The 11,715-nt window shown below is 38.1% G+C and overlaps 1 protein-coding gene across 8 annotated transcripts in view; it reads left to right on the forward strand.

Annotated features, from left to right (window-relative positions):
• Pikfyve (phosphoinositide kinase, FYVE-type zinc finger containing) overlaps window positions 1-11,715 on the forward strand; it is a 94,757-nt gene that overhangs the window by 43,673 nt on the left and 39,369 nt on the right. For all 8 annotated transcript variants that reach the window (XM_029538255.1, XM_029538257.1, XM_021197223.2 and 5 more), the window contains 5 exons: window positions 2,022-2,081; window positions 3,747-3,876; window positions 4,280-4,460; window positions 5,050-5,124; window positions 8,745-8,852. In XM_029538255.1, the coding sequence (XP_029394115.1) occupies window positions 2,022-2,081; window positions 3,747-3,876; window positions 4,280-4,460; window positions 5,050-5,124; window positions 8,745-8,852 (554 nt within the window). The remainder of the gene's footprint in view (window positions 1-2,021; window positions 2,082-3,746; window positions 3,877-4,279; window positions 4,461-5,049; window positions 5,125-8,744; window positions 8,853-11,715) is intronic.

Raw genomic sequence — 11,715 nt, forward strand, 5'->3', positions numbered from 1 at the left:
CTGTGGATGCCAGAGAGGGCAGTGAATCCCCACGAACTAGAGTTATAGATGGTTGTAAGTCACCATATGGGTGCTGGGTATTGAACTCAGGTATTAAAATGTATTTTATGTTGCAAGAAAGATTCTGCAATGTTCTTAGAATGTTAGTAGCAAGACTTTGAGACCTAGATGAAAGCCATGGCTCTGTGAGTCCTTTAAGTGGATTTCCCATGCACAGACAAGATAATTAAGGAGCAGGTTAAATATCCCATGGAGAGAAACACTGGATCAGACCTAGCATGTGGGGCATGCATTGGCCATTTGCCTGTTTTTTGAAAATTCCTTACTGTGAAAAGACACTTGGAGATCTGCTTTAAATGGAAAGAGAATAAGGAAGCATGGCAAGCAGATCATGTATGACTTGGTGGGATCCAATTTTCAGGAACATGTTTTGAAAGATACTGCACAAATAGATAAATTTGAATATGGATCAGTTCTGTGATTGTTACAGTATTGACTGCTTTCACAATTATGTAAATAATCAGGTGGCAATAGAGGAGTGCCCTTGTTTTAAAGTGATGCATACTGATATGCTACTTGCAAAGTTTTGTGAGTAACTTGAAATCATTTATATTCAAAATTTATTCATTTACTTGTATGTGTGTATGTTTGTGAGTGTGGGTATCAGGATCTGTGGAACTGGAATTATAGGCAGTTGTGAGCCATCGCTTGAGTGCTGGGAATCAGATTCAGGTCCTCTAGAAGAGCAGCAGATGCTATTAAGCCCTGAGCCACTTTTTTAGCCCCAGGGTAACTTTAAAAGCTTGTGCAGATATATAGAGAAATAAGATATTACAAGTTTTCAACAGTTGCTATATCTAAGTGGACAGTATACAGGATTTTTGTGGATTTAAATTTTTCTATAAAGAGAGGGGAAAACTATAATTTCTGGAATTTGAGATTTAAGTTTTAGTATGAGAAGTAGGGCTTTAAAATAACAATGCATTTTGAATTAACAGAATTTGACATTGCTTTTTTTTCCTGACAGAAATATAGAAACAAATTATATGTATCTTGCCTATGGTGTAGTTTAGTTTTCTAAATAAAATATTTTCTCTGCTTCCTGGCTGGAAGGGTGAATTTATTGGCTTGGAAATGAACTTGGAAAAAGTTTTGTGTAATATTCACATAGAAGTTGTTAATACACTGTGGTTTAATTTGCATAGCAGAAAGAACTGATCTGAGCTGTGTTTAGCGGGAAGTTCATTTGTACAGTTTCACTTGTAGAAAAGTATTTAGATTTTAAATGCTTTGAAAGCATTTGGAGTGTTTTCATCAGTTGTCTTATTGCAAAGATGTGATTTTAATAAGCTAGGAGCTTTAAAAAAAAAACAAAAAACTGTGATTTTAAAACTTAACAAAAATTCCTTGAATTATTTCTTTATCTTCTGCCATATGAATTTATTTTATTGCATGTATCTTGTACAGTTTTCTTATGTGCTTCTATAAAGTATCCTGCCTATAGGTAGTCATTATGTTAAATAATATAGTAATACATGAGGAAAGTGGTAAGTTATATAATGTTTGAAAGTTTATCATGCTAGTTACTAAAGACCTTTGCTTTTTTAAATTTATTTTATTTTTTATTTTTTTTAAGGACCAAGAGAGAGCTTATTTTGAAACCATTTTGAGTGACCACAGTCCAGGAACATTGGTTTAGGTTTCTCCAGTTTCTGTATTTCAACATGGAAGCAGTTTAATAAATTAGTTCTGTTTTGGCAACTTAAGGTCATTTGAAAACATATCTGTTAAAATGTCTGACATTTGAACCAAGGCAAATCGTCTAATGGTTCTGTTGTCAATTTAAATCTCCTCAATATAGTTTAGTGTGAAATTTATAAAACATGTGAAAGTTTGCTGAACGGTGTTACATTTTGTAGGAGCACCACACCCTTGTGGGGGTGTTCTGCTGCATAATTATGCTGGCATATTGAAGTCATATGTCTTTCCTTCCTCTTCTCTGTTCTCTTCCTGGTTTGCAGAGTATCTGGTTTCTGACACTGGAGGACAGCAGCTCTCAATAAGTGATGCCTTCATCAAAGGTAATCTTAAAACAACTGTACTGGAAGTGATGTCTGCTTCTTGATATGGTATGCTTGAGGTCTTAGCACGTTGATTGACAGAAAGTGCTAACTGTATTTGATTATTTTGGTATCATAGGAACATGATTTTAAATGCATGGAATGACTTTGGAATATGTTGGAATTCAAGAATATATAGTTGGTCTTAATTTGAGATGAAACCTTTAATGTAAAAGTGATTATTTTTTAATCAATTTTGTGTTTTACTCTTTTGAAGGCATTATATAATAGTAAACATTGATGTACATATTGTCAAGGATTGCCTCATTGTTAGAGAGCTCACAAGTGAGCTCATCACTTGAACTTGCTGTTTACTCTGTAGAGTTGGGAAGAGAGTAGGCAAAAGAGAATAAAGCATGAAATCCAGTCTATTTCATTGGGTCTAAAGAATAGATGAATACAAACCTCTCTTTTTTAATTTTTTAATTTTTTTTTGTTTTTTTTTTTAATGAGATATTTTCTTTATTTACATTTCAAGTGTTGTCCCCTTTCCTGGTTTCTCCTCTGAAAACCCCCTATCCCCTTCCCCCTCTCCCTGCTCACCAACCCACCCACTCCTGCTTCCTGGCCCTGTCATTCCCCTATACTGGGGCATAGAACCCTCACAGGACCAAGGGCCTCTCCTTCCATTGATGACCGACTAGGCCATCCTCTGCTACAAATGCAGCTAGAGCCATGAGTCCCACCATGTGTTTTCTTTGTTTGGTGGATTAATCCCAGGGAGCTCTGGAGTAACTGGTTAGTTCATATTGTTGTTCCTCCTATGGGACTGCAAACCCCTTCAGCTCCTTGGGTGCCTTTTCTAGCTCCTTCATTGGGGACCCTGTGCTCAGTCCAATGGATGGCTGTGAGCATCCACCTGTATTTGTTAGGCACTGATAGAGCCATGAGAGTTTCTTCTCTTGAGAGTTCAGGGTCCTCATGACTATGCTACTATTACCATTCAGATCAGTTGAATGTGCTTTTCAAGTTATAATTTTATGTGGTAAATTTGTATTCTTTGTAGCTCTCTAAAACAGTGGCTCTTACCTTGTGGGTTTCAACTTCTTTGGGGGTCAAATAGCCCTTATACAGGGATCACCTAAGACCATTGGAAAATGGTATTTACATTATGATTCATAATAGTACCAAAATTAGTTATGAGGTAGTAATGAAAATAACATGAGGAACTGTATTAAAGGGTCGCAGGAAAAAAAAGGGGGGGCGCAGCATTAAGAAGGCTGAGACCCACTGCTTTAAAACAAGCAGGATTCAAAAACCCCATTCTGTTTGTGTTTTAGAAGTCATGGTGGTACTTTTGGCTGGAGAATCTTTGTTACTTAGGTTAAGTTACTTTTCATAATTGTTCTGAGATTTTGCTAGTTGTTTCTTGAGTCCTCTACCATGCTGGGTCTTGCACATGTTAGAGAAGTGCTGTATCTCATGCCCTGCTTCTATATTTTAGTGTGTTGATGTATGTATACATGTATGATTACATATTTTATTATGTATTTTAGTTGTGTGTTGATTAAAGGTCGTTTTTGTTTTATAGCAATAATATACATTGGTCACCTGAGATTGTTTTTTAAGTATATGAGTTGATAGTATAAAATATGACAATAAAGTACTAACTTATTTTATGTTTAGAGTCCTTATTTAATCGACGAGTAGAGGAAAAATCCAAAGAGCTGCCTTTTACCCCTTTGGGCTGGCATCATAATAACCTGGAACTCTTGCGAGAGGAGAATGAGGAGAAGCAAGCCATGGAAAGGCTGCTGTAAGCACTAGATTTTTATTTTTCTCTTATAGTTTTTGTAATTTTCAGTGACTTGGCTATATGTGTAATTTCTCTTTCTTATAAAGTGGAAAATACTAATTTAAAGTATAGTCTGAGTTCTGATGAAATATCTTATACAGCAGAGTCCCAAGCTGGTTGTCTCCATTTTAATTTATGTGGTAAAATTTTATTTCAGCACTTTGAAGGTCATTTGTTATTTTAAAGCTACTCACAAATTTTATTTATGTACAGAATCATTATGGTAAATAAAGATACATTGAAAGAATAAAATGGACATGGAAGATCTTATCTTTGAGCCATAATTGGAATGTTTAGTTCTTTAAAAGTGCTTCTTGTGTTATTAGTACTAACTGTACAAACTTGTTTTTGTAACATATTGTAGTTCAGCTAATCATAACCACATGATGGCCCTACTCCAGCAGTTGCTTCAAAACGAGTCATTGTCATCGTCTTGGAGGGACATCATTGTGTCACTAGTCTGCCAGGTTGTTCAGACAGTACGACCTGATGTCAAGCACCAGGATGATGACATGGATATCCGTCAGTTTGTCCATATTAAGAAGGTGAGTTCTGCTACTGTTTGCTGCTGTTAGGAACTGCTGGGGCAGGCCTAACAGTCATTTATCAGGTGATCTGAAAGGAGTCATTACCATGAAGTTGTCTGCTCTGTCAGCAATACAAATAGAGCTCTTGGAAGTCCTCATAGGAAGTGAGAGGGGCATGGAAAGAGTGAGTTGGGTGTGTGGTGTGAACCAAAATAAACAATTTCTTCCTTTTTTAATGCTGCTTCTTAGCATTTCATTTATGAGAAAGTCTGTTCTCATAGATTACTATCACTGTCTTGAGGAAAAGCTTTGTTTAGATAATATTAACTTGGGAATGTATGCTTTACCTGTAATATTTAATGTTAAAAATAGTGCCGTAGATTCCAGCTTATTTAGTCAGTGAGTATTTAGAATAGCACCTGGAATAGTACTTGAGAGAGTAGAGGGTGGGAAAACAATCATGATGAGATGGATAATCATGAGATGAGGTGAATTATATTCTGGAACTTTCTGCTTTTAACTATATCAAAGATGTATAGACATAATAATAACCATCTGATGAAGTCTGGGTACATCACTGGTTTTTATTGTTTTCTTGTTTTATTAGATCCCAGGTGGAAAGAAATTTGATTCTGTGGTTGTCAATGGCTTTGTCTGTACCAAGAACATTGCACATAAAAAGGTAATAAGTTTCAGTTCTACAGTGGAATTCAGTAGACCATGGTATTTGCTAAACTCACAAGTTGGGATTTCTATTATGAAGGAAAAGGAGATGTTGAAGGGTACCTAGTCATATGGTTCATAGAGGTGAAAGTTCAGAGGTTCCAGGAAAATCTGCCAGAGCTGGTGATGGGTCGGAACTTGAATAATGGGAATTCATAAGACAGAAGAAGGAAGAGGGAAAGTTAGGCTTCCAGTCCAATAGAGGGCAAGGATACTGGTATCCTATCTCTCTAGACCTTGCCTCCAGGCAGGGTTTTTCTGAAAGACAGCATTTCTTCAAATGGTTTAGTTTTCTACAATTGATCTTCCTACTGAATTGTCATTATTATTTTCTCACCAATTGTACTGGCTGGTTTTGTGTGTCAAACTGAGAAAGTTATCATGAGAAAGGAGACTCCCTTGAGGAAATGCCTTTATGGGATCCAGCTGTAAGGCATTTTCTCAATTAGTGTTTAAGGGTGGGAGGGCCCATTGTGGGTGGTATCATCCCTGGGCTAGAGTAGTCTTGGGTTCTATAAAAAGCAAGCTGAACAAACCAGGGGAAGCAAGCCAGTAAGCAGCATTCCTCCATGGCTTCTGCATTCAATCCTGCCTTCAAGTTCCTGCCCTGTGTGAGTTCCTCTGGTGATGAACAGCAATGTAGAAGTGTAAGCTGAATAAACCCTTTCCTCCCCAACTTGCTTCTTGGTCATGATGTTTGTGCAGAAACAGAAACCCTAAGACACCAATTTTACCCCTACTCTTAGCTCCACAGCCTCTTTTGAGCACTAGCACAAAGAGAAGACGTTAGGTTAAATATTGAATGTTAGGGAATCTTGAGATAGGAATTTCTAAGGCTTTTAATGTCCTGGACACCTTGTTAAATGCATGTCTCCCTAACCTTTTAGACTGTCTCGTTCAGTTGCTTAAGGGAGTAGGAAAGGGTAGATGAGTGAGTGAAGGATCATTGTATTGCATTTAAAGTGGATACTGTGGATATTTCAGTGTCATCTGCTGGTTGTCACATTGAAATACATTTTTATTGATTCATTTTCTATGAGCCTTTTGCTCAGATGAATGTCTGAATACTATGTGTGTGCCTGATGTCATGGAGGTCAGAAGAGGGCAGCAGACGCCTTGGTACTGGAGTTAAATACAGATGGTTGTGTGTGGCCATGGTGCTGGGAATTGTATACCAAGTGCACTTACCTGCTGAGTTGTCCCTTTTAGCACCCTGGTCTTACATTTTGAGAAACTGTAACACCATTCTTAGACCTTGCTCTACTTCACAATTGTCAAGGAAACTACATAACATTAAGGAGTACACAGGAGACTTGCTACTGGGAAGTCAAGACAACCGTTTTAGTCTGAGAAAACAGATTGTTGAAATGTAGTTCTGTTTTAACTATTTTCTAAGTATAGACTAATACAATTGTCTCTTGAGTTGTTGCAGGTTATTGGTTCCAGGGTCTCAAGGGAATGCTAAGATGTGGGATGCTCAAGCTCTGTATATAAGATGGTTTAGTGTTCAATTATCTATTGAATACTTTCTTGAAGACTTTAAATTATCTCTAGATGACTTACAATGGGTAGTATGTAAGTGTATAAATAGTTTTTTTTTGCTATATTGTTTAGGCCCTAATGAGTTTTAATGATAGAAAAAAATAATTTATACATGATTAGGGCACACAGACTCCATTTTGCAAATATTTTTCTATATGTAGTAGGTCAAATCCAGGATGTAGAAATTATGGGTATGGAGGGCTGACTATAAGACATTCAGCCTTTAGAAAATTGTTAATGATCACTTATATAAAAAGGCATCTCACTCTGTCGCAGGCTAGGCATCAGCAGACAGGCTGGCCTGTTCTTGCCCAGCAGATTGTCAGACTTAGAGCTCCAAAATTGCTCTCTCCTCTTGGCTCGCTAGGTTTGCCTGCCCCATGCTTTCAAATTCCTGTGGCTGGCTGGGGTGTACTTTTGCACACCACGCTCTGCTGCAGTGCCTTTTTCTGAAACCCAGTTGAGTCGCTGCCGGAAGGAAAACCACACACAATCTTAGTTTAGAATCAACAGGTAACACAATTGTTGGGCACAGAACCTAGGATCCTAAGTTTGTAAACTAATCTATGTTAAATCCTCGAGTGGCGGATCCTGGTGGATCCGCCACTCAAACCCACAGACTCTGGCTTTCTACATTCTGTCTGTCTCCCTTGCTCCAGCTGTCCAAAAGAGCTGTTTCTTTGTCTTCTCTCTTCCTCTCCCTGACCCAGAAGTCCAGCCTACTTGCCCAGTGATTAGTCCCTTGTAATCTTTATTCATCAGGAGAAGGTTCTGCCACAGCTGGTATTAAATGTTATTTCTCAGACATGGTCCAAAATCACTGTGTTTATGTAAATCAGGATATTATACTTTTAAGGTACAGTGTCAAGCCAAAATAAGTGAATTTTACCTAATTAAGACTAAGAATTAGTCAGATGGTGGTGGCTCACACTTTTAATCCCAGTTCTCAGGAGCAGGTGGATTCTCTGAGTTTGAGGCCGTCCTGGTCTATAAAGTGAGGTCCTCCCTATCCCAAAAAAGAAAACAAAATAAAACAGAAGGAATAAGCATGTTATGACTTTTTCAGGGTTGATGAAAATCATGTGTAGGAGAGGTAGAAACATACCCATGAGTTATTGGTTTGCCTCACCGATCATATTTAGACATAGTCTTTAATTTTAGAGCCTCAAAAACATTAGTCCACTTACTTGCTGTCCTCAGAACTGTTTGCCAGTCTGGGCTGCGTGAGTTTGGTCAAACTGAAACCTTAATGGCAGGACACAAGCTGCTCTCCCTGTCTGTGGCTTTAGTCACATAGTTGAAATGTTGGCATGAATTTCTTTGACAGTATTTTAGGTTTTCTCTTTTAACTTCACATTATCCATTGGGCTTGCTAACTTAGGATTGTTGGAGAATGTATTCCATTAGAATAATGTTCAAGTACCATTAATTTTTTCTTCCTTTTTTACTTTTGAAGTTTAGAAAGACCGAAATATAGTCTCGAAGTCGTTGACCTAGAATGTGTGAATACTCTGGATATAATACCCACTGCTACCTATGCATACTATTTGTTCTTACAGTATGAGAAATTATAAAACAAAAATATAATGAATAGAATAGAGGAAAAGATAAGAAAAAGTTGTTTTTGAAGAACTTGCTTTGAAAAAAATGGAGAATTACCCATAAGTAATAAGTTAGTAATAGAAATTATGAACAATATGGGGGCTGCAACCCTGTAGTTGGAACAACAATATGAACTAACCAGTACCCCCTGAGCTCGTGTCTCTAGCTGCATATATAGCAGAAGATGGCCTAATCGGTCATCATTGGGAGGAGAGGCCCCTTGGTCTTGCAAACTTTATATGACCCAGCACAAGGGAACGCCTGGGCCAAGTAGTGGGAGTGGGTGGGTAGGGGAGCAGGGCCAGTGGGGGGTATAGGAAACTTTCGGGATAGCATTTGAAATGTAAATAAAGAAAATAATAATTAAAAAAAAAGAAAAAAAATATGGTTAAAAGTTTATAAAGTGCAAACCTTTAACAAAACATTTTTTTTTAGATGAATTCCTGTATTAAAAACCCCAAAATCCTTCTGTTGAAGTGTTCTATTGAGTATCTCTATAGAGAAGAAACTAAGTTTACCTGCATTGATCCTATTGTGCTTCAGGTAAGAATTTCTGAAGGAAATCCTTTGATGGATGCTTACCTTCTTTCTGTGCTGCTTGCCAAAACTTTGTTATGTTTCAAAAATTAAATTATGTGAGCCATGTTTATGTTACACTTTAGGAAGTAGCTTACCCAAATCTCTTTCACCCATTTTTAAGGTTTCAGAGTGATGAAGGGAACATATGACTGAGAATGAGTGAAAGAGAAGTGAAAATTCAACTTTGGGTTTACTTTGGGTTTCTTGTCTGTACTTTGGCCATTGCTTTACTGGGAGAGTTTCTCTTAACTTCTTAGGTTAATGGAATCTCCCGTTTTGTGATATAGATTCTCACTAATACCTGTTTCTAGAATAGACATAGTTTATATGTCGTTGGCAAATAGAGGAAAAACGTAAGATGGTGGTTATATGTTGGTTTCTTTGTGTTTTTCCCAAGCAAATGGCACCAGAATAACGGCTGTAAGTTATAACTTCAGCCTTTTTGCTGCACAGGCATGAGTTCTCTTAGCTCTGCTAAAAAGAAACGGTTACAAAGCTCTCTCCACAGAAAGATGTACTCCTAGCCAAGGCTGGCTCCCGGGAGCTTTACTGCCAGAGCACCATCTCTACTCTTGCAGTTACAGTAACATTTTTTTTTTTTTAATTGAAATAAAATTAAATACATCACTTTCCCTTTTCCCTTTCCTCCCTCTGGCCCCTCTCAGCTACCCACTCTTGAACCTATCCCATGTCCCATCCACTGTCCTATTGATAGTCTCTGTTACATATGTGTGTATGAATGTATATGTGTATATATAGTTATAATCTATATAATCTATATGAATATATATGAATGCAGTTATATGCACAATTATATAATATATATGATGTATACACAAACACACATATGCAACCTGCTTAGTGTTTTTGTTATTGGTATATATATGATTTCAAGGTTGGCCACCGCATTGGACAACCTGTAGTGGGGCTCATCCATGGAAAATCTGGAAAATACTAATTCTTCTTCTAGCAGTCATTAGTTGCTTGTAGTTCTTTGACTAGGGGGGAGACCACATGATAATTTCCATCCTATGTTAACATGCCATTGATATTGCCCCAAGTCTGCATGTAAATTTATTCTATTTCATCTTCCCAGGGTAATCAGTGTGTCCTCTCCCCACTAGACCCCTCCTCTTTCCCTAACCCCTCTGGGTCTACAGATTGTAGCTTGGTCATCATTTAATGGCTAATATCCATTTATTAAGGAATGTATGCCATATTTATCTTTCTGGATCTGGGTTACCTCACTCAGGATGATCTTTTTCTAGTTCTATCTGTTGGCCTGCAAATTTCATGGTGTCATTTTTTAAACTATTAATACTCTATTATATAAATGTGCCAGATTTTCTTTATCCTCTCTTTGGTTGAGGGACATGTGGGTTGTTTCCAGTTTCTGGCTATTATAAATAAAGTGTCTGTGAACATAGTTGAGAAAGTGTCCTTGTGATAGGACAGAGCATCCTTTGGGTATATGCCCAAGAATACTGTAGCTGGGTCTTGAGGTAAATTGATTCCCAGTTTTCTGAGGAACTGCCATATTGATTTCCATAGTGGTTGTAAAAGTTTGTACTTCCAGCAACAGTGGAGAAGTGTTCCTCTTTCTCCACATGTGCTGTCACCAGCAGGTGCTGTCACCTGAGTTTTTGATCTTAGCCATTCTGATTGGTGTAAGGTAGAATCTCAGGGTCATTTTGATTTGCATTTTCCTGATCACTAAGGGTGCTGAACATTTCTTTAAGTGCTTCTTGGCCATTAGAGATTCCTCTGCTGTGAAGTCTCTGTTTAGCTCTATACCCCATTTTTGATTGGGCTGTTTGGTTTTTTGGTGGTTAGCTTCTTGAATTCTTTATATATTTTAGATATTAGCCTTCTATCGTATGTGAGGTTAGTGAAGACTTTTTTTTTCCCCAATCTGTAGGATGCCCATTTGTCCTATTGACTATGTCCTTTGCTTTATAGAAGCTGGGAGGTGAGAGACTTTCAGGACTTAAAGGGAGGGATCTTAGATGAAATGCCCAACAGTAAGAAGAGTAGAGTTCACCTCCAGTAGGAAGACAGGGCATCAAGTGGAGGGATGGGGTTGCCATCCCACAGTCAAAAACTCTGATCCAGAATTCTAAAAGAATTGCAGGGACAAAAATGGAGAAGAGACTGAGGGAAAGGAGGTCCAGTGACCAGCCCAACTTGGGATCCATCTCAAGGGAAGGCTCTAAGGCCTGATTACTTATGAAAGGAACTTTGTGGTTGAATTAGGAAAAGGTTGGGAGAAGCTGAGGAGGAGGGTGACCCCATAGGAAGACTAGCAGTCTCAACTAACCCAGACCTCTGAGATCTCTCAGACACTGAGCCACCAACCAGGCAGCATACAGTAGCTGGCCCAAGGCTCCTGACACATAGCCTGGTTTGGCCTCAGACAGAGAAGATGTGCCTGACCCTTTAGAGACTTGAGGCCCCAGGGAGTGGAGAGGCTTTGTGGCAGTCAGGGCAGGGGGAGAACATCCTCTTGGAGATGGGGGGAGGGTGACAAGGAGGAATGGGATGAGGAACTGTGGGAGGGCAGACCTCAAGTGGGGCAAAGACTGGACTATAAAAAAATAAAAGTAATTTAAAAAATTTTAAAAGAAATCATAGAGACAACACTTTTACAATAGCCACAAATAATATACAATGTCATGTGGTAACTAAACAAGCAAATAAAAGACCTGCATGATGAAAACTTCAAGTCTTTGAAGAAAGAAATAGAAGATGATTTCAGAAGATGGAAAGATCTCCCACAATCATGGATGTTGGAATATCTTTTGTACCACCCCTTTATCTGAGGAAATGT

This window comes from Mus pahari, chromosome 5, assembly GCF_900095145.1.
Source record: "Mus pahari chromosome 5, PAHARI_EIJ_v1.1, whole genome shotgun sequence".
Classification (NCBI taxonomy): domain Eukaryota; kingdom Metazoa; phylum Chordata; class Mammalia; order Rodentia; family Muridae; genus Mus; species Mus pahari.